Source organism: Asparagus officinalis, chromosome 6 (genome assembly GCF_001876935.1).
Source record: "Asparagus officinalis chromosome 6, Aspof.V1, whole genome shotgun sequence".
Lineage (NCBI taxonomy): Eukaryota > Viridiplantae > Streptophyta > Magnoliopsida > Asparagales > Asparagaceae > Asparagus > Asparagus officinalis.
In genome coordinates this window covers 14,005,495-14,029,263 of record NC_033799.1, presented here as the reverse complement: position 1 = coordinate 14,029,263, position 23,769 = coordinate 14,005,495, and the positions used below count along the sequence as shown (strand labels likewise).

General features: G+C 42.9%; 1 protein-coding gene and 1 long non-coding RNA gene across 2 annotated transcripts; both read right to left on the bottom strand.

The window, feature by feature from the left end:
• LOC109844556 lies at positions 6,159-6,498 on the bottom strand. The gene is made up of 3 exons (XR_002248061.1): positions 6,460-6,498; positions 6,312-6,383; positions 6,159-6,231 (listed from the first exon to the last, which is right to left on the bottom strand). It is a non-coding gene; the product is annotated as an uncharacterized LOC109844556 (long non-coding RNA).
• On the bottom strand, positions 23,041-23,524 carry LOC109845781 (protein ENHANCED DISEASE RESISTANCE 2-like). The gene is made up of 2 exons (XM_020415051.1): positions 23,371-23,524; positions 23,041-23,318 (listed from the first exon to the last, which is right to left on the bottom strand). Exons 1-2 carry the CDS (start codon positions 23,522-23,524, stop codon positions 23,041-23,043), a joined length of 432 nt encoding a protein of 143 aa, XP_020270640.1.

The window sequence follows — 23,769 nt, the reverse complement described above, 5'->3', positions numbered from 1 at the left end:
CTCGGCTACGTCTCCTCATCCGACGACGAATGTTGCTGGCAAATCATCGATCAGATTGCTAACAAAGCTAGAAACGGATGCTCACCCGACTCCTCAGCTTGGGATTCCGACACTAGTCTTGGTGAAATGTTTAAAAAGTTGATGTCGAACATGGTCACGGTCGATCCTACCACAATAGAGGAAGACGACCAGATGCCGACATGGGAAGATCCTTGGGTTCATCACCTAAACATGCAGTATGGTGATAGGTTCGAGCAAAGAGAGCCTCCTACCGAAGATCAAGTACTCCAGGTGAATATGGGAACTGAGGAAAATCCTAAACCGATATTCATTAGCCAAGTGAATATGGGAACGGAGGAAAATCCGAAGCCGATATTCATTAGCGACAGTCTCCTGCCCGAAGAGAAAGAAGAGTTAATCTCTCTTATCAGGGAGTACATCGATGTGTTCGCCTGGAATTATGAAGACATGCCAGGGCTCGATCCAAACGTAGCAATGCATCGCCTCAATATTAAGTCGGATGTCAAACCTGTCAAACAACAACAAAGACGGTTTCGTCCGCAAATGATGGAGGCGATCGAATCCGAAGTCAAGAAGCTTATTGATGTCTTTTATGGATGGTTTCTCTGGTTATAACCAAATAAAGATGCATCCAGATGATGAAAAGCATACCGCATTTAGAACGCCTCTCGGCGTCTTCTGCTACACAGTTATGCCCTTCGGCTTAAAGAATGCAGGTGCTACATATCAGCGAGCCATGTCAAAGATCTTTCAGGAGCATCTCCGAAAGACTGTCGAATGCTACGTAGATGATTTGGTCGTGAAAAGTCGTGATAAAAAAGATCACATTAAGGACTTGAAGACCATGTTCGACTTGATGCGAGCCCATCAATTGAAGATGAATCCTACCAAGTCTTTCCTCGGAATGTCTAGTGGTAAATTCCTGGGATTCGTCGTCACCACCAAAGGTATTCACATCGATCCTGATAAGGTAAAGGCGATTAATGAATTGCAGCCTCCGAGAAACCTCAAGGAGCTCAGAGGATTGCAAGGGCGATTAGCTTATATTCGTCGATTCATCTCGAACCTCTCAGGAAAATGCCAACCATTCTCCAAGCTCGCAAAGAAGGGCGTGTCTTTTGTATGGGATGACGCTTGTCAAAAGGCATTCGAGAGTATTAAAGAATATCTCTCGAAACCTCCTGTACTCGTTGCACCGAAATCGGGCAAACCGTTCTTGATTTATGTCAAGGCGACGAGCCACTCATTAAGTGCATTACTTGCACAAGATGACGATAACGGTCATGAGCAGGCAGTATACTATTTGAGCCGAACCATGGTAGGCGCCGAATCTCGATATCCTATGATTGAGAGAGAATGCCTCGCCTTGGTGTTCGCTATTCAGAAGATGCGGCATTATCTGGTCGGGCAGACTATTTATGTCATCTCTAAAGTTAATCCGGTCCAAGTATTCATGACTCAACCAGCTTCCATGAGCTGGCGATTGGCAAAATGGGCTTTACTCTTGTCCCAATACGACTTACATTTCAAACAACAGAAGTCAGTAAAAGGGCAGGCCATCTGTGATCTCCTGGCAGCTAATCCAACTACGGACACCGCCGAGATATATGACGATCTACCCGACGAAGCCCACGAGGTCAACGCAACTTCGCATCAACAAATATGGCGTTTATACTTCGATGGCACTTCCCGAGCAGCTATTGTCACAGGTGCTCCTGGGAGGTCTAAGATTTCTTCCGGAGTGGGGGTTGTCTTAGTTTCCCCAGGAAAACATGTGATGCCTCGCGCCTACTCGCTAACCGAGTCATGCTCGAATAATGTAGCAGAGTATAACGCATTGATTATAGGGCTCAACTTCGCTAAGGAGCTGGGGGTGGAGTATCTCGAGGCTTTCGGCGATTCTCAGCTAATAGTCAACCAAGTCCAAGGAGAATATGAAGTCCGAAGTCAGGATTTGATTCCATACCATAAGATGGCAGTGGAGATAGCGGAATCATTTGAAGGATTCTTTATCGAACATATTCCACGGCTACAGAATACTTACGCAGATGCGTTGGCAGCATTGGCCGTATCACTGGCGCAGCCTCCCGAAACAGAGCAGTTTGTTACGGTAAGAACTCACCAACTCCTAGTGCCGCTTTACAATGAAGATGCCAAGGAAGAAGAGGTTCAAGAGGCGCACGCTACTCGAATCGAGTTCGAACCACGAGATTGGCGTTTCCCCATCATCGACTACGTCTTGCATGGAATCTTGCTAGAAGATGCGAAGGAAAGGGAGTCGATCCGACGAAGAGCACCAAGATTCTACTATAACACGGAGAATCGAACGTTGTACCGCAGGGGGTACGATGGTTTGCTATTGCGTTGCTTATCAACCAAAGAAGCTGAAGAGGTCCTTAGGGAGGCGCATGAAGGAGAGTGTGGCGCACACCAACCTGGTCCCAAGCTTTACGATCGTATCAGAAGAATGGGGTATTTTTGGCCTTCCATGATGAGTAATGCAATTGCGTATGCCCGAAAGTGTAATGCATGTCAAATGCACGGGAATTATATGCACCAACCTCCGGAGCATCTGCATCCTTCGGTTACGTCATGGCCGTTCGAGACTTGGGGAATGGACATCGTTGGCCCAATAAATCCCCATCAGTCAAGGGTGACCGGTTCATCCTGACGATTACCGATTACTTCTCCAAATGGGCTGAAGCAGTTCCACTCAGAGAAGTTAAAACGAGCAAAGTCATTGCATTCATCAAGCACCATATCATCTATAGGTATGGCGTTCCAAGACGAATCATACATGACAACGGTCCTCAGTTTGTCAGCAACACCTTCATAAGGTTCTGCGAAAAGTTTAAAATTCAGGATATCGCGTCGACGGCTTATAATCCTCCAGCGAATGGATTAGCTGAAGCCTTCAACAAGACTATCATCAAACTCTTGTCAAAGATCGTGAAAAATAATAAACGAGACTGGGATGACAAGCTTGGCGCAGCTCTATGGGCCTATCGGACCATGGTGCGCACACCAACGGGAGCAACCCCGTATTCACTGGTGTACGGATGTGAAGCTGTTCTTCCATTGGAGATCCAAATCCCGTCTCTTCGGATCGCCCTTGCGACCCAGATGACGACCGAAGAACAACATCAGAAACGCCTCGAAGAACTCGAGAGGCTCGATGAAGAGCGCCTGGAAGCTCAACAGCAAATTGAGTTTTACCAAGCTAGGATTTCTCGAGCCTTCGACAAAAAGGTTCGACAGAGAAGCTTCAAGGAAGGAGATCTAGTTCTAGCTGTAAGACGGCCTATGATCCTTAACTCCAAGAAGAAGGGTAAATTCGAACCCAAATGGGAGGGACCATTCGTAGTGGAGACAGTCTACTCGAGTGGCGCCTATCGCCTTGTCACCAAAGACGGCGACCGGCTCATGATGCCGATAAACGGCAAGTTCTTGAAAAGATACTATCCTTAGTATCTTTTGGATAACCAATGCATCGGGAAGTTCCCGGAAGAATACCACATGGGTATTCTTAGGGATAACCCGGTCATTGTGGAATCAGCGAAATCCTCAATTCCAAGAAGAAGGGTAAATTTGAACCCAAATGGGAGGGACCATTCGTAGTGGAGACAGTCTACTCGAGTGGCGCCTATCGCCTCGTCACCAAAGACGGCGGCCGGCTCATGATGCCGATAAACGGCAAATTCCTGAAAAGATACTATCCTTAGTACCTTTTTTGGATAACCAATGCATCGGGAAGTTCCCGGAAGAATACCACATGGGTATTCTTAGGGATAACCCAATCATTGTGGAATTGGTGAATAAGAAATTCACGTTCGAACTCTGAAGGTCAGAATGTCTCTTCTTATTCTCGACAAAATTCTCTAACTCTTATGAGTTCCTTTTGTGAGATGAGATCTAATCCTCTGATAGGTTAATCTTTCCTCACCAAACCATCCGCTGATCAAATTAAACGACGGTGGATCCACCAACATTTCCATCTGCCAGTCATTGGCATTTCTCAGACTCAACGTGTTAGGTCAGAATCACCTAGCATTAAAGTCTCCCTTTGAGTGATAATACGAGTTGGCACTTTCCTTGCTACCCGTATTCCACTTTCTTTGCTTTCTGGTCAAACCTATAAAAGTTAGAGCCAAAGCCAAAATCCCCTCTCGGTTCCTTCAATGAACGAGAGGTCCACTTTCAAATCGAGTGATCAAACCTTCCGACAGTTAGGGTCATCTCACCTTCCTACAGTTAGGGCCAAAGCCAAATTCCTCTCTCGATTCCTTCCATGAACGAGAGGTCCACTTGGAACAGTCAAACCTATAAAAGTTAGGATTGTTTCCGATCTCGCTTAGTCAAGCCTACACATAGTCAAGACTAAAGTCGAGTCACTCTTTTTCGATAAACGAAAATCCACCTTTGTCCCCTTTTTCCACCAAACCTATAAAAGTTAGGGTTGAAATTGGGTCTTCTCCTCAATGAATGAGGGGTTCTTTGGGTTCAAATGACCAATCCTATAAAATGTAGTGTCGTTCAAACCTTTCCGATTCTCGGAGTGGAGATCCCACTCTTAGTTTCATCCTGCAGGATTCTGGGGGTGGAGATCCCACCTCGAGTTTCCTTTCCGCTTGAAGATAGAATATAAAATTCTTCCTCTTCAGCACCGGAAGATAGATCCTTTCCAGCTAAAGATAGAATATAAAATTCTTCCTCTTTGGCACCAGGAGATAGAATATAAAATTCTTCCTCTCCTGTTTCCTTTCCAGTTGAAGATAGAATATAAAATTCTTCCTCTTCAGCACCGGGAGATAGAATATAAAATTCTTCCTCTCCCGTTTCTCAGTCTGTCTTTGCTTTTAGAAAAGACACGACTCCCAATCCGGGCACTCGATGCACGGGGAATTTCATTCCGAAGCCTAAGTAGGGATAAGCTAACGCCTAACACGCGTTGCCGGGTAGTCTATTCCCGTGAGAAAGACGAAGCCTATGTATTCAAAATCATAGCACAAAGCCTCAGAGAGTTTACTCTCTTAGCACAACGTTACATGTGAGACGGGTTTTATAATTCACATGCTAGTCCGATTTCAAACGGTAATCGGTAAAGACATATCAAACCCGTTGATGGCTGGGGGTTTGCCAAAAATCCCATAAATCTGTCATTCAGAATAAATGCAGAAAAATCACAAAAGAAGCAAATGCGGAGTTCCTATTAATAGATCAAGTCAAGAGCATACAACAAAAAGCTCGTTAGCCCGAAGGCAACTGACGGCTAAGAATATGAGACTTTAAGCTAGAGAGTCTATCTGCATAACTCCGCTCAAGTCCCGCCTGCAGATCAGCTCGGGCAGATTCCTCAGAATGGCTCAAAATCTCCGCGGCTTCGCTCTTCAGCTTCATCAGTCTCTCCTGGGTAGATCTTAGCTTCTCGAGTGCCTGTTCCCGAGAACGCCCTAGTCCGGCCAGGTCATCTGCAATGAGGGCAGCAGATTCCTCGGCGTGCTTCAAAGCCTCCTTCAACCTAGTCACCTCCTCGCGACTCGAGTCCAAGGAGCGGAGTAGCTCAGCTCTATCCGTATCTTTCCTCGATCGGCCAACTCTGGGTATCCTTCTTCCCTCATCATCATCATGTGGCGAGAAAAGGAGCGCCGGAACTGATCGAAGCCGCCTCCTCTGTGAAGAAGTTTCTCGATTAGGCCGTTATAAAAGGCGGTGAAGAAGCTGAGGTCCGTACGAAAAGCCTCTCTGTCAGGATGAGTATCGACCAAAAGGGCGCAGATACGCTCGTATAGGGAAGATCGAGATCCTACAAGCAACAACATAAAAGTTCAGCGGATTATCGAATACGATAAGGAAATTCAAAAGGCAAGTTCTGAGCATACCAACGCCAACGGACGTCCCCTCAGGCTGAGGTCCGACAGGCTCTGAGACAGCAGCAGAAGAGGGTATATCAACCCCTGCAGGCGGATTGCTCATGTCGCTCGGTAAGGACGGAGAGACGCCACTTCTATCCAGACCTTCAGCCCCGGGAACTGTAGTAGTATCAGGCCCAACGGCCGGTCCTATAGTTACACTCCTATATTAGCCAAATGAAAATTTGGACAAATAAGGAGAATCGGGACAAGAAGATCTCATACATACCTGCGATGCCCCCGTCCTCAGATGCAGTCGGAATGCCAAGAGTCATAAGAGTATCGGCCCAAGCGGCTGGTCCTATGATGGCACCCTCTTATTAGTCAAAATGAAAATTTAGACAAATAAGGAGGATTGGGATAATAAAGTCATCTACATACCTGTAGACCCATCATCCGTAGGCATCTGAGGAATGCCAGGAGTCATATGAGAATCAGTCCCAGTGGCTGGTCCTATGATCGCACTCATATATTAGTCGAAAGTCAGATGAACATAGAAAAGTACGATATCCCTAAGTCGTATGCGTACCTGCGAGTCCGTCACTCCGAGGCAAGCTGGATATGCCAGGGATCGATATCGGACTAACCCCAATGGTTGGCGCTGCAATAATTAATCATTCGTTAGCCAGATAAAAGATCAGGCAAGAGGAAGGGAACCATATGTATACCGATGGGTGAATCATTCCCAAAGAATGGTCTCTCGGTTCCTCTGGAAGTCTGCTCAGCCAGCATGTCAGCTAATAAGCCGGCATCGGGCTTCGAGAAGCTTGGCCTTTCCATCGCGACATCTGCAGGGTAACCTGAATGTTGAAAGATGAGGAAAGCTCGAAAAACAATCCATGTTATCAACACCAGGAGATTCCGAACCCGGTGGGAGTTCGCCCTCTTCGAAGAACCCTGGAGCATAAAACATGGTCACAAATCCCAAAAGGTAAATCACCTTAAAGCAATGGCAATAAAATGTTACCTTCCCCTCCATCGGCGGTGCTTCCTAAGTCCACTCCGTAAGGGCGCTGACCGTCGTGGGGCTTATGTACGGTCTTCTTCCGCTTCGGAACGCCAACCCTCCTAGGACCAACGGGTCGGTCATGCACAGGCCTGTCACACGTTTCAACGTGTGTAGGAGCCAGCGGCTCATGATCGTCGGCTGTCCTACCTAAAGTGACAATAGCCATTTCATTAAATGAACAAGAGCTGTCATTAATGGAGAAGGAAAATCAAAGAGGCGGGACAAACCAGTATCGAGTTCTTCTTGGTCGGTATCTGCATCCGCATATTCTTCCTCGGAGGTCTCGTCATCGTCACCCGTAGGGAGGAGCTCTTCATCATCTGTAAGAAGAGATTTGGCATGCCCCTTTCTCCGCTTCTGAGCGACCTTAGCCTTGCGACCAGCCATCATAGCAGCCCGGACTGAGTACTCGGACTGTAACTCTGAGAGGCTCTTAACGTTGATGGATTCATAGGTGGAAAGGAACCACTTGCAGCTGAGGAAAGTGGTCAGCGGCTTACGCCTATATGAAGGGAGAGCAAAATAGGCTCCAGTGCAGCCCACCATCGTCCACAGCCACGCTCGTACGCCATCAATCAATCCTCCCTCAACCTGCAGGCTACGGCTCGGATTCCCAACATACAGTTGGTCATAGCCGAACTGGCGAGCAAAGCGGCAAGGGAGATAAGGCTCTATGTAGCACTGGTTCTTCACCCGGAGGACAAGATATCCAACACGGATGTTCACTAGCCACCGGAAACAACCAGCATCGAGAATAGTCCGATCGCTTCTGGGTTTCTCCTCATCAACCAGCGCGTCGCCATAGCGACCTGAAAAATGAGGGAAACACTTAAAGAATTCCCAACTCTTGCGGACTCGAAGCTCTTGCTGCACATCACTAAACTTGTTCCCGAGCCATCTGCTCTTCTCCAACAGCTGCATGAAGGGGACGGGGATGTCAACAACGCTGGGCGCCGACATCAAGTCGGGGCGGTGGAGAACGAGCCACGCCATCAGATATGCGTAAGGGAGCTCAACCTTCGGACAAACAAGCTCAGCTGATGGTGCAGAGCCCATATGTGTGAAACTGCTGACCAGACCCCTGAGCCCGCAATGGATGCCAGCAACCATCGCTGGGAGCAGGGAAAGCTCTCTCCCGTAAGCTAGCTGAACTGCAGGGAGGAGCACCTCGATGGGTAGAGCATCTGAAGGCTGGTGCGGGACAACACACTTCTTCAACCAAAGGGCAATGTAGCCTGCTAACAGAGTCCGGGGCCCAATGGACTTCTGTGCACGGCAGAGAAAAGAACGAAACTTGGTTCCCACGGGAAAAGCTCCCTCAGTACTGCCGATGGTGTAGGAACGAGCCTCAGCCTTCTCCAGCAACTCATTAATCGCAGAAGGGGTCAATATGTCTAACTCATGAATGGACTCATCGGAGTTACCCTCCAAGTTCTGGAACAAATAGCAGGCAAACTGCTTCAAGCTGACCTGCCTCTTCCTCTTCGCTTGAGGAGAAGTCTGAACCAAGGAGGTGTGATAATGACAGGTAAGATCCCAGAGAGTGTCGTACATGTCGGGAGTATCTTTCTTCATACACTCCAGCTGCTGGTTCGAGGGAAAATACTCCTGATACGGACAATCCCCCATCGGAAGACCCGAAACATAATGCATCTCATGCAAAGCTAACCCTAGCTCACCACCACTGGTCAGAAAGGTGTTGCTGTCAGGCATGTAAGTCTCCAGCAAAGCCAAGAAACGGCGACAGCTGACTGGGATTCCGTACATGGTGGCTCGTATGGGCGCATATAACCCACTGCTCTTCAGATCCCTCTCCCAGCGCGTTAAGACGAAACCAGTCATGCGCGCCCACCACCCTTTGGCTAGCGAGGAAGCCCAACCGTAACATCTGTACTCTGGTGGAGGTAACCGTCTCCCGAGAAGAGCCAGACGATTACTCACGGTAGGAGCAGCTGCTGACACCTCGCCTGGGGGTGCGGTGTCAAGACCCATGATCCCCGGTCGAAGACCACGAACGTCTTGATACCCGTTAGAGCCAGGGGTCTTATGGTGAGTGACATATCCACACTGAACTCGCTCAGCATTTTCAGTAAGGTGCCAAGACATCTGTCTTTCCACGGCCTGCCCCTTCAAGTGACTGAAAGAATGTTGGCGTGGAATCGAGGGGATGTACAAACAAGCTCCACCGTCAAAAGTCAGCCAGTGCTCCTCGCCAAGGGTCAGTGTAGCAGGATCCTCGACATGATCCCCGAACAAGAAGCTCGGCTTCTGTAAAGCCTGAGTGGAGGTAGAATCGACGGTGAAGGAGGCATCTGTGATAAGCTGGCACAAGCAATGGCGCCCTCCTTCCCGTATCAAGCGGCAAGAGTCGTCTGAGCGATCTCTATCGAACCGAGTAAGTGGGCTAACAGCCTGCCTAAGGGAAGCTGAAGAGAAGACCTCCCGACTACAACCAGTGTTGGCGTGAGGAGGAAGGCTACCCACGGGAAATTCCACTACAATAAAGCACAAGGGTGGAGTCAGAAAATTCATAAGAAGAAGGATAAGCTCAATCCACGGAATAATTGGAGAGACGATTTTGAGTGTCCTACACCGGAAGAACGGTATGCATCATCACGTGAATAACGTGGTAACATACACCGACCTATAAGGTGTAGGACGACACAAAATCGCCCCAATATACCGGAAGACTTGAATTGGCTAAGCAAAACAAGTCTGAAACCTTAACCTCCGCGAGAGAGGTATCGGTTCTTCCTTCATGACCCGCAAAGAGGTCAATCAGGGATGCAAGAAGACCTATACATAAATAGGATTTCATAATTGAAGTCTAGTTAAACCTACAAATTTCGTGCATGCGAAACAATGATTGTCATTTTCGCGGTGAATTTTGGTGAAATACCCAAAATACCCTCCGTGTTCAAGGCCAAAATTCAGGTCAAGGACACACCCGGTTCGGGTCATGGTCATCATATCTGATCATTTAGCACCCCCGACACCCCGCAATCTTGGTCAATTTTACAAATGAGCCCTTTTGTAGAATTGAGCCAATTTTGCAGATAAATCCCTCAAACTATATTGCAATTTTGCATAAAAGCCCTTCTAAGACATTTATGGGCTCTTTTGCAAATTAACCCCTCAAAAACTCTTGCATAAAGCACCCATCAAATTTTCAACCAAGTGGACATACAATCCAAGACCAAATTTCAGTCCTATTTTGCATAAAAGCCCCCCAAATTTTCGGCCTTATTTGCAACTTTGCAACAAAGCCCCCCAAATTTTCGGCCATATTGCAACTTTGCAATAAAGCCCCCCAAATTTTCGGCCTTATTTGTAACTTTGCAACAAAGCCCCCAAAATTTCGGCCTTATTTGTAACTTTGCATAGAACCCCCAAATTCTTGTGCCTACACAACCCATTGTCTACTACCAACATAAAGATTCAATCTTTATCAAAAAGGGAGAGTGCTTGAGGAGTAACTTACCCAAATCAAGAGGCTTGAAAACCCCAACTCCAAGGGCAAAGACTTGAGCTTGAAGGTGGAGGAGGGAACCCTAGTTGGAGGAGAAGAATTTCGGCCAAAGAGGGAGCACCAAAAAATCCAAAATTTTAGTATGGGAACAATGGTGGAAAGATGAAAGGAAGAAGAAGAGGTTTGAGGGGGATTTTCTTTTGAAAATTTGAAAAGAGGGGGGAAAACAAAAGGGGTAATAAAACCAAAACAAGGAAAAAGCTAAACAAACAAAAGGAGAAAAAGACAAAAGAGAGGGGAGAGGGGGTGTCTCGGCCCCAAAACCGAGACACCCTAGGGTGTCTCGGCCTTGGCCGAGACACCCCAAGGTGTAGCGGCCTTGGCCGAGACAAGGCCGAGACACCCCAAGGTGTCTCGGCCAAGGGCGAGACACCCCCGGGTGTTTTGGGTCCTGTTTTGTCCCCGTACGCCTGTTTTAGGCCCGAATTCACCCGTTTCCGTCGATTATTGGATGTCTTGGTGAAAATCGACACCAATCAATGTTCGACGATTCAAAACCCTAAGGGTCAACGCCGGTCAACGCGTAACCCTAGGTCAATGCCAGTCAACACATTGCAACAAGAGTCAACGTTGGACGATTCAAAACCCTAAGGGTCAACGCCGGTCAACGCGTAACCCTAGGTCAACGCCAGTCAACGCGTCGCAACAAAAGTCAACGTTTGACGATTCAAAACCCTAAGGTCAACGCCGGTCAACGCGTAACCCTAGGTCAACGCCAGTCAACGCGTTGCGACCAAAGTCAACGTTCGAGAATGAAAATCCACACCAATCGACATTTGACGATTCAAAAAAACCTAAGGGTCCACGCCGGTCAACGCGTAACCTTAGGTCAATGCCAGTCAACGCGTTGCAGCACAAGTCAACGTTTGACGATCCAAAACCCTAAGGATCAACGCCGGTCAACGCGTAATCGTAGGTCAACGCCAGTCAACGCGTTGCAACCAGAGTCAACGTTTGACGATCCAAAACCCTAAAGGGTCAACGCCGGTCAACGCGTAACCCTAGGTCAACGCCAGTCAATGCGTTGCAACCAGAGTCAACGTTTGACGATCCAAAATCCTAAGGGTCAACGCCGGTCAACGCGTAACCCTAGGTCAACGCCAGTTAACGCGTTGCGACAAAAGTCAACGTTTGACGATTCGAAACCCTAAGGGTCAACGCTGGTCAACGCGTAACCCTAGGTCAACGCCGGTCAACGCGTTGCGACAAAAAGTCAACACGCGGTGGTCCGAAACCCTAAGCCAGCACAATGTGGCGGAGGTAGTTCAAAGTCAACTCAATGACACGAGCCAAACTCAATCCATCAGCTGCAGACTCGAGACTCCGACGACGGCCAGACGATAAACAGACGGCCAAGCGATAAACGCAGCGCCGGAAGAATCTCGGTTATTCGTCAAAGCATCGAATAGACCGAAAATCGAAGGAGCCAAGAGTTGAAGCTAACCACAGGTCCTTACGCCGACTGAAGGCCAGACCAATCACATCCAAAGTATTCCAGCCTCTTCTATAAAAGAAACGAGTCCGGAACACTTTGGAGGGGGTATCTGTAGGCATCAAAAACTGCCTATAGGTCTCCACAAACGATTCAGTGTTAAAGAACGACGATGAACATCACTACCCAATCCACAGGAGTCCAATCGACGTCGATGAATGACTGAAGTGAATCGACGAGCTACGTGAGCAAACAGGATTTCGGAACAACGAAGACCCGGACCAATCGGAGACCCGGCGGTGTTCACAAAAAGGACAACGCCCTTCGTGCCTCGACCACTCTACAGATAATCCAACCACCAGAGCGGATCGAACTCTTCGTCAAGCATCCGACGCATCCGGAATCACTCAAATCCGATGGCCGAGGTGTCTAGGCCCCCTAGACCCCCCTAGACCCCCCTACACACTCCTATATGCCTATAAATAGACCCCTAGTGCCTTGCTTTTGAGAGGAGGATTTTTGGAGAGCCTTGGCGAAGCCCTGCTGCAGTGAAGAGTGGTCGAGCGCTTCAACCGAGGAGGAGAGGTCTACATCAGCCTTCATCACCCATTCCCCGTCTGATCCTTAGTATTAGCCCTTGGCGTTAATACTAAGAAGAGCTGACATCTCGCTTTAGCCGAGATTGACGCTTTAAGTTTCTAGATCTCACGCGGATCGACGAAGCTCTGTCCGATTTTTCTGGATCAGAAGTTTCTAGATCTCACGCGGATCAACGAAGCTCTGTCCGATTTATCCGGATCAGATCTGATTGCCCCGGTGGTCCACGGATATTGACGTCCCCGTCACAGGCTAAAGACCCACGCAAGCGAGACCGCACCAAAACGGGATCTCGTGTTTATTTTCGAAAAGTTGTAATCTTTGTTTTTGTTGCACGAGGAGGTCTTATAAAAAGACCGACTTTTTATCGATTCTTGTTGTAACGCTTGAAGTTGTAACAGATTCAAAAGCAATGAAAACAGCGACTTTCCCCGAAAACATTCATATCCTATGTGGGTGCAATTTCCTAATCTGAGACTCAATTTATGGAGTGCAATAGGAATCAGTAAAATTTCTAGCCTTATTAGATGCCCTATAACAACAGATATGCTCACAGCTACAAGGCAAAGGCTAAGCTATGCAAGGGTTCTTCTTGAGATTAAGCTGCCTCTGAAGGAACAGCTGCCTGATTCTATTGAAATTCAAGGGCCTGAGGGTGAAAAATATAAGCAGAAAGTTATATATGAATTGAAGCCAAAATGGTGCACATTTTGTAGCATGGTTGGGCATGATACTGACTTCTGCAGGAGACAAAAGATGAAAAAAGTATAGGTACCTGTTAATAGGCAAAAGGAAAAAGAGCAATCTCATAGTGCACAGGCATCGCAAAATGTACAGACAGATATACACAGTATACTGGCAGATAAGGTGCAAGCTACTGAATCAAGTGCTAATACTGAAAAGGGGAGTATATTGAATAATGAAAGATTGGAGCCTAATTATTGTGGGAAAAATAAAACAACTCCTGCACAAGATGCTGAAGAAAACATGCACAGATCAAAGGGAAAGGGGAGAGTTGTTGATAATGGTTCAACTGACATACAAGGCATAAGAACTGGCTTTGCAAATGTATATCAAATCACTTCTCCAATGGTGAATGCATCTGGATTCACAAGTGTTAGTAGAGCAAATATTGCAAGGAAAGCAAAAATCAATATCTCTGGGGAATCAAATCAAAAATCTCAATTTTCTCCACTGGAATCTCATATGTATGAATTTGACCCTTGTTATATTGACAGGGGTGGAAATCAATGAAATGCATCTAGCTATATGGAATATTAGAGGGTTTAATAAATCCTCTAAACACCTGATTGTCAAGCAATTCATATATCAGTACAATCTTCCCCTTATAGCTCTTTTAGAAACTAAACTCTCTAAAGACAAAATGAAGCAGATAGCAAGGAAAGTTGCTAAAGACTGGAGTTGGACTTCCAATGTGCAGGAAGCTGGGAATGGCAGGATTTGGATTCTTTGGAACAAGGATATTCTAAAAATTCAAAAGGTGAATTCAAGCAATCAGTGTTTAACTTGCTCAGTTCAATTGAATAATGACAAGTTCTCATGTATAATGTCTGTGATATATGCTTCAAATCAAAAAGAAGATAGGAAAAAACTATGGAAAGATTTGCTTAGTCTCAAAAACAATATTGATTGTCCTTGGATTGTTGGGGGTGACTTCAATGCAATTAGATAAAGTGACTTTATTAGCTAAGTAAACTTTTATTATTATTATTCTTGAAAACTAATTCAAGATCACTTATTTAGCTCTCATCACTTTCACATACTTTTGTGTTTTTTACTAGTTAGACGCTTGAACATGTTGAGGACTTCAACGCAATTCAATCCTGCTCCATGCACTAAGCCATATGTCAGTTGAATCTGTACTATATAAGAAAAATTAAATAATTAATAAAAATTTTGACTGGTTAAACCAATTCATTTCTTTGTCAACAAGCCATGTGAGATATTGAGAGAGGCTTGAGGTAGTTGACCTCCTCCTGCCTCGAAGTCTAGAGGTTGTGAACTCTGTTTGGAGGCAAGAAGTTAAAGGGTATAACATGTACAAGATCTACTTCAAACTCAAAATGTTGAAACCTGCTCTCAAAGAATTGAACAAGAAACATTTTATGAATATTGGAGAGCAAGTTCTTAGAGCCAAAGAAAAGTTGATTGGAGTTCAAAAACAACTGAATTTAGATCTTTTTAATAAGGATCTTATTTCTCAAGAAAAGGAATGTATTCAAAAATACAATGGACTGCTTCAATGTGAGGAATCATTTCACAGACAAAAAGCAAATATCAGTTGAGCTATGCATGGAGATAAGTGTACACAATATTTCCATTCAGTGATGAAAACTAAAAGGCATCAAAATAGAGTGTTAACTCTATATTCAGAAGATGGGAGAAGACTTACTGATATGCCAGATATTGCCACAGAGCTTGTGGAATACTATAAGAAAATGCTGGGTAGTAAAGTGCACACAACATTGCCAGATTCTGCAGTTATCTTGAATGGTCCTGTTCTCACAGATTCTCACAGGAATACTCTAGGATCTCATATCACTAAAGAAGAGATTAAGCAAGCTGTCTTTGCAATTTCTGATGAAAAAGCCCCTGGACCTGATGGCTATAGTGCATCATTTTTCAAAAGTGCTTGGAGCATCATAGGTGAAGACATGATTAAAGCTGTCCAGGAATTCTTCAGGTCTGGTAAACTTCTGGGCTCTCTCAATACAACAACTATCACACTAATCCCTAAAGTACTAAATCCCAGTTCACCTTCTGAGTTCAGACCAATCTCTTGTTGTAATTGTGTCTATAAAGTGATTTCAAAAATAATTACTGCTAGAATTCAGAAAGTTATAGGACACATTATTGATGATGCACAAAGTGCCTTTATCAAGGGAAGGATTGTCTCAAACAATATCCTACTTGCACATGAGCTTGTCAAGCATTATGGTAGAAAGCACATATCCCCAAGGGCTACTCTCAACATAGATCTGAGGAAAGCTTTTGATACAATAAGCTGGAGTTCTAACAGGATTGGGGTTCCCAGATAACATGGTTAGATGGATTATGACTTGTGTAACTACTACAAAATTCTCTCTATCTCTCAATGGGTCACTGCATGGATATTTTGAAGGAGCAAGGGGATTGAGACAGAGTGATCCTTTATCACCATACCTGTTTGTTATTGGGATGGAATATCTGTCCAGGAGATTGAAGAAGCTCAGAACTGACACTTTGTTCAAATATCATCCAAAATGTTCTGGAATGGGAATAACACATTTGGTCTTTGCTGATGATCTGTTGCTGTTTTGCAGAGCTGATATGAACTCCATTCATAAATTGCATGTTTGTCTTCAAGAATTCAGCAGGGTATCTGAGTTAGAGGCTAATCCAAACAAGTGTGCAGTTTACTTGGGTGGAATTGAAGATACTATTAAAGAACATATATGCTCTCAACTGAATTACTCAGAAGGCTCCATGCCAGTCAGGTACTTAGGGTTGCCCTTGATTGCTAAAAAGCTCACTCATCTAGATTGCACACCCTTGCTGAACAAAATTTTAGATCAATTCCAAGGATGGCAGAGCAGAAGAAATCTATCTTATGCTGGAAGAATTCAGCTGATTAAATCTGTCATTATAGGGATACAAAACTACTGGACAAGCAACTATGTATTACCCATCAAGTTTCTACAAAAAATTGATAAACTGTGCTCTGACTTCTTATGGAACAGTAAGGTGCACTTAGTCTCCTGGCATGATGTTTGCAAAGACAAGGAAATGGGAGGTTTGGGATTATATACTGCAAAGGACTGGAATTATGCAGCAGCAATCAAGCTGTTATGGATGATACACACCAAAAAAGATATATTGTGGATTAAATGGGTACATGAAAAATACATACACCATTTGGACATATGGCAGGTTCAACCAAAAGTGACAGACTCTTGGGGGGGGGGGTTGCACTATCCTAAGCACTCAGTTATACTATGGCTAAACACCCTCTCCAGGCTGCTGACAAAAGACAGACTATGCAAGATGGGGATACTAAATGAAAATCAATGCATCTTATGCTCAGCTCAACAAGAGACAAGTAAACATCTATTTTTTGAATGTCAGTATTCAGCTCTCATTTGGAATGAAATAATGGAATGGCTAGGCTACTCATGGAGATCTTGCAGCTGGGATAGAGTTATAAACTGGTATTGTATAAATCTGAAAGGGAAGGGATTCATGAAGAAGATGAAGAGAATGACACTGTCGGCTACTGTCTATTGCATTTGGAAGGAAAGAAACTTAAGAATTTTTCAAAGGAAAATGCATACACCAGCTCAGTTGGTGAGAGAGATAAAGATTTCAATCTTTTCTAAGGTGTTAAATGAAGATATTCCTGAACATATCAAAGAAAAAATAGGTAAAATGTAAAAACAGTCTGTTTTTTCTGATTTTTCTGTGTTTTCTTTTGTTTGTTTCTTACCAGAGATGAACTGGTAAAGACTTGATGTGTATACATTTCCAAAATTTGGTAGATGAATAAAATTTATTTCATTGACCAAAAAAAAAGTAACAAATCGATGACAAATAGACTTTTCTAATCGCTAGAGTTATTTCTTAGCAAATAAATTAAACAAATTTTATATATAGACCACTCAATCTCTCATGATTTTTAAATTAACCAATCTCATTTCCTTAAATTTCTAATACTAGTTTTCATGCTTATAACTTTACTTTCTTAAACGTGTAAGCAGATTCATTAATAAAACTAATTACTTAAGGATCTAACTAATTGTAATAAGGAAATAATGATAATTATGTACCAATAATCATTAATCACTGAATATTACTAACAGTCAACCCATAAGCTTATTACTATCATTACCAAACATGAATATTACTCATAATCAACTCACAAGCTTAATGCTATTATTACCAAACATCTAAATTTAGACCTTGTTTAAGAAAGACAATCAATTATACATCCTGGAAGATGATGACTATGTAAGCTTATGTGCCATTTTTCAATGATATATACTTCTCGCGAGCCTATTTAACAAAATACAGACATGAAGTGGTTGTTATCAGAATCCTAATGAGAGATTGCGAATATCTTAGAATCAAAAGAATCACCAAAATAGATAATTAGAATCACATATATCATAAAAGCGAACCTAAGATAATATTATATGTACCCGGTTGATGAAGTTTACCATGTGTACCTATCCTCAATTTGATAGTCTAAAAATTAAACACAATACAAATGCAAAAAAAACCCTAAAATTGCAGCTACATTTGATATAAAAAAAAAGATTAGTTTTTTATTCAAATTCACCTCCAGTAGTGTTTCTTGAATTGGATAGTGAATAAATCTAGAGAACTTCATGAAACTAAAATGACAACTTTGAATGCAATAAATATGATAAAAAAATCTCCCTATTGCGTAGTGAAGGCGAAGATTAGTTCACTAAACCCTAGGTATACTTCGTATCGAAACTTGAAATTTACAGTAAAACTTAGTAAGACTATTAATTACTTACATGGTTCTAAGCCAAATAAAGTCTTTCTCCATCTCCTGAATTCCATAAATGATGAACAATTTCACAAATCAATAACAATTTCACAAATCATGAATAATTTCAAACCAAACATTGTAGCTTTTTAACAAATCAACAAAAATCTCATTCTTAAACAGACCATAAAGACTCAAACTCACCAAATTCTGTCAATTACTTCAAAATCAACTTTGACGACCCATTGTGCTCGGCCCCTACCAACATAGAACCCATTAATAACCAAATCAAGAACAAGTAAACTACGTAACTAACCTACACCGAAAATCCTTATCTCTTCAACATCAACCATGACGAAAATGTGATAAAAAAATAAAATCAACCAAATGGGTACCCGAGGATAAAAAAATAAAGGGAAAATTGCTTGGAGGAATCAAAATAAGTTTGGCTATTTATCCTCCTCCCCATCCCAAAAAGCATTACCCTCAAGCCCTTATTCTGAAAAAGAAGTGCAAGTAACCCCCAAACAGTGTACTGACTCCTTCCCCAATAAAGGCGTTCCCAAATTACCCTTCCCAAGTTAAATCGTCCTCCATCCTTCACAAATTTTGAGAGCCAGAGTCTCCGAGATCCTCTGATTTCTCTCTTTTGATTGTTGAGAGATTTGTGAGTTCCTAGGGGTTTTTTTATCGAGATTGATGGGGAAGGTGGCGGTGGGAGCGGCGGTGGTTTGCGCGGCGACGACGTGCGCGGCGGCGGTGCTGATCATAAGGCATCGGATGAAGAGCTCAGGGCGGTGGGCGAGGGCGGCGGCGATCTTGAAGGAGCTCCTGAGCTCTTCATTCCCCGGAATCCCCCACTCCTCCCTCATCTTCACGCTATCTCCGTCATCAAGATCGAAGCTCGACCAGATCAGCATCGCCTCCACCGCCGCCTTCTTCCTCATCGTGATGATCCGCCGCCTCTAGATCCGCCGCCTACGCCTCTTCATGTGCGCTCACCGGCAGATCGCCGCCAGCAGCTTTGGTCCAATTTTTGGTCTGGGTCACTCTCACTGTTTTCTGGGTCACTTTCATTGTTTCAACCAATGTACTTTGGATAAGCAATTTGAATAAATTTTATTTGACAAGGTGTTTAGAGTTATTAGTTCATAATTCAGTTTTGTGGGGTTTAACATTTGCTAAGGTTTCAATTTCTGCTTTGTGTATTGGCATTTCAATTTGGTATTTTAAAGGGTTGTTCGGCAATTTGATGCGCATCTAGAATGACCTAGTTTTGTTGATGTGGATAGCTCTACTGTGGGTTTTCTTGCTTTCAAGGACGGCAATTTGTATTGGAAAGAGATTATATGCTTTATGATACAATGTCGTCATTGAGAAGAAGTATGTTAGTAGTGCAGCAAGATTTTGCTGCGCAAAATGGTGAAGCAATCTTTGATATTTCTTCTCCACCTAAATTGCCTCATAACCGTAATAACTTAGCTCTTGGGAGATTGCTGAGATCATTTTCATACTCATTAGATTTTCGTGACATTTCGTCGCCAAGAAGTAGCTGGCCTACAGAGAGATCAAAATCGAAAGGGCTACGCATGAGAAGGTCATTCTTCCATTACTGTCTTCGTTTCATGCTAGGAATTTTCATTAGTTACACACCCTTCTTGTCGGTAAATGTCTCCAAGAATTTGCCATCTAGACAACATGCAATTTCTTTTGAGGACGAGACATTGGTTCATAATGCTCAACGAAGATTGATTCATTGGAGATAGAGAATCTATTTAGTGATAAACCACTGCCAATTGGGACCCATAGCTTAGAAGCAGTAGAGAAATTGGAAGTAAAAAGTGAGGTTCTTGGTGATTCACATGAGATACGGTCAGCTTTGATGACTCCCCCTTCTCATGTGACATAGTGGCATTATGAGTGATATATTCTGCTGTTATGTGACATTTTGGTATTCTGTGTGACTTATGTTATTGTTATGTGATATTTTGGTATTCTGTGTAATATATGTTGCTGTTATGTGACATTTTGGTTTTCTGTGTGACATATGCTGTTGTTATGTGACATTTTGATATTCTGTGTGACATATACTGCTGTTATGTGACATTTTGGTATTCTGTGTGGCATATGCTGTTGTTATGTGATATTTTTGATATTCTGTGTGATATATGTTGCTATTATGTGATATTTTAGTATTCTGTGTGACCTATGTTGTTGTTATGACATAAGTTGCAATTGAAGTTGGATATTGCCGATCCAGAATATCTTTTGTACTTTGGGGGTAATAACATATCATTGATTGAGTGAAAGTATTAGACAAACATATGTATCTGTTTCATTTGTTGGATGTTGGATGTTTACTAGCTGTTTGTAAATGATAAAATGTGCATTTGTAAATGACAAAACTACATGAAGGGAATCACTATTGAAGTATCGCTGAAGGACATAACCGAGACACGTGCACTAAACCTATCTAAGATTTACATTTCCCGACAGAATTCAATCTCTTTTGTGATGGTTGTCTGTTACATGTTACTTTTGACATTTTGTTGTGATATTTACTACTTAAATGTGACATATTACATATTCATGTGACTTATTAGTATTAAGTGTGACACCTGTAAGACCTTTACTTTCAGATTCCATTTAATATGTGACAATTCAATCTTACATGTGACAGTTCTACCTTATATGTGATATTTAGATCTGATTTGTGATATTTGAGTGTTGTATGTGATATTTGGGTGTTTCTTGTGACATTTGTTGTTTATGCGTGACATTTGGGTGTTGTATGTGATATTTAGGTGTTGTATGTGATATTTGGGTGTTGCTTGTGACATTTGTTGTTTATACGTGACATTTGGGTATTGTATGTGATATTTGGGTGTTGTATGTGATATTTGGGTCGTAACGGCTTGATCCGAAGTCGTTAAAATTGAACGCAGACTAGGGTCATAAGTCTTCGGATAAAATTGAACGCGTACTAGGGTCGTAATGGCTTCTTCGATCAATTTTAACGGCTTCGGATCAGGGTCCTGTTACGGCTTCGATCTCATCTTCAAGAACCACTCGGTGTCAGTGACCTCCTTATCGGGGTCGTCAAATCCGACGTCGGCAGGGCCAGTGATGAGGGAGTTGAATTACAGGGGATTTTCTAGATTTGTAAATGTTAACGATAACAACGGGGCGACGCATTGTATCTAGCGGCGAGACAAAGATGATTTTTTTTGTTTTAAATTTGTTTGCTTTAAATTTGAGTTTTGAGTTCATTATTTGTACTGCACATTGCTATAGATTGGTTCTACGAAGAAAATGGGATGATGAGTTGAGATTGTAACTTAGTTATTCAAAGTTAAATGAGATGTTTGGTAACTTTCATTACAGTCTTTCTAATGTAAGAAACACCCAAATATCACATACAACACTCAAATATCACGTATAAACAATAAATGTCACAAACAACACCCAAATATCACATACAACACCCAAATTTCACTTATAAAAAACCCAAATATCACAACCAATACTTAAATATCACATACAACACCCAAATATCATATACAACATCCAAATGTCACGTATAAACAACAAATATCACAAGCAACACCCAAATATTACATACAACTCCCAAATATCACGTATAAACAACAAATATCACAAATAACACCCAAATATCACATACAACACCCAAATATCATAAACAACACCCAAATATGACAAATCAGATCTAAATATCACATATAAGGTAGAGCTGTCACATGTAAGATTGAATTGTCACATATAACATTTAAATATCACATATAAGGTAGAGCTGTCACATGTAAGATTGAATTGTCACATATAACATTGAAATGGACCCTTGATTTCTTTTTTCATTTACCACATATAACATTGAAATGGACCCTTGATTTCTTTTTTCATTTACCACAAACAATGTTTCTTTACATATTGCATAAGCTAGATATCGTATGAAAAAAATCCTGCACATTTACAACATATGCTTGGATAAAGTAGGCAATGAGCCAGCAAGTCCTGCCCGTAACATCTCAGACTCCCTTTACAAGGCTTTAATATTCATTGCTTCCCTTTCCTCTAAGACCACCTTGATGAAAATATATACATGTATGCCACAATCATATCTGTAAAAATATCATATAACACTTAAACTGCAGCATATGTAAACAGGAATAAGAGTTACTGATAAACCGATGTCGAGGCCATCGATGAGTCTTGCCAGGAGTAACATGTAGACATTAGGAGCCCATAACATTAACATGCTGCCTATAAAGTAGAGAACTGATGAGATTATTAACATAGGCCGTCGAAGCCCATAACATTAACATGCTGCCTATAAAGTAGAGAACTGATGAGATTATTAACATAGGCCGTCGACCATAACATTAACATAATAGCAAGTAGAGAACTGATGAGATTATTAACATAGGCCGTCGACCATAACATTAACATAATAGCAGCATATGTCACACAGAATACCAAAATATCACATAACAGTAACATATATCACACAGAATACCAAAATATCACATAACAACAGCATATGTCAAACAGGATATCAAAATGTCACATAACAGTAGCGTAAGTCACACATAATACTAAAATATCACATAACAACAGAATATATCATCCAGAATGTCACTATATCACATGAAACTAGCATATGTGACATAAGCAAGTATCACATGTATTAATAAACTGGTACAAACTATAAAATACTCAGTTGACGGCTAGTTAGCATTTTCCTCAAAAATTATAGGATAAAATAAGAATTCAACGCCAATAATAAAAAAAGAGCACGAGAACTTTCAATAATCTCAATCTCCATCATCAAATTTGCGCAACAATTAGATCCAATTCATCTATCATCATAAAAAGTTATCATTAATATTGAACGTCCCATGTACCCAGTGATCACTTTACAAACCCTTAAAACCTCCTCTCTACTCCCCCATCAACACCAAACAAAATAATTTTTTTTAAAAAAATTAACACATTGAAAAAAAAGCCCTAACCTCAATCTCTCCCGTCATTCACCTTCGCAGTCCCCTTTCCCGCCACCGCCGCCTTCGGCGCCGCCACTGGGGTCTCTAAAAAAGTCGCAGAGCTCAACTCCATCTGCGCGATCCTCACCGCCCCAATCAATCTCTCGGGCAGCTCCTCCTCCTCCTGCGCCTCCACAACAAACCGCATATCGATCATGACCACCGTCACGTACCCAAGAGCCAGATGCAACACCACATTCGCTATCGCTGAGCTCTCAATGTCGACATCAATCTCCAGATAGTTCTCCCCTGCGGCAGCGACATGTCAGCGCTTTCCCCAGCAAACAAGTCGCATAGTTACCCACCGCCGCCTTCACAATACACGACCCCTTGACCATCCTGTTCACGATCTTAAACCTAGAATTGTGAAACACGTTGTCGCCGTTGACGAAGCGGTAGAGGAGGGATCCAGGCGAGATGGGCTGGTAGGGAAGCGAGACCTCGTCGGCAGTCATCGGTCGGGGGTGGAGGAAGAGGGAATGAGAAAATAGCTAGGGTTTCGAAAATTGTGCTCAGAAGGGGGTTTTAAATTGGGAAGGGTAATTTAGGAATGACTTTATTGGGTAGTGGGTTTGGGGGATACTTGCACTTATTTTTAAGTATTAGAGCTTGGGGGTTATGGTTTTGGGGCTGGGGAGGAGGATGCATAGCCCAAATTTTTTTAGTTCCTCCAAGCAATTTTCCCAAAAATAAAATCTCT

Excerpts from the sequence above, each read along its gene's own strand:
- LOC109845781 (XM_020415051.1), bottom strand. The coding sequence starts at position 23,524 with ATGACTGCCGACGAGGTCTCGCTTCCCTACCAGCCCATCTCGCCTGGA. Across the intron at positions 23,319-23,370 it reads TATTGTGAAGGCGGCGGTGG|GGGAGAACTATCTGGAGATT; the intron begins GTAACTATGCGA and ends TCGCTGCCGCAG.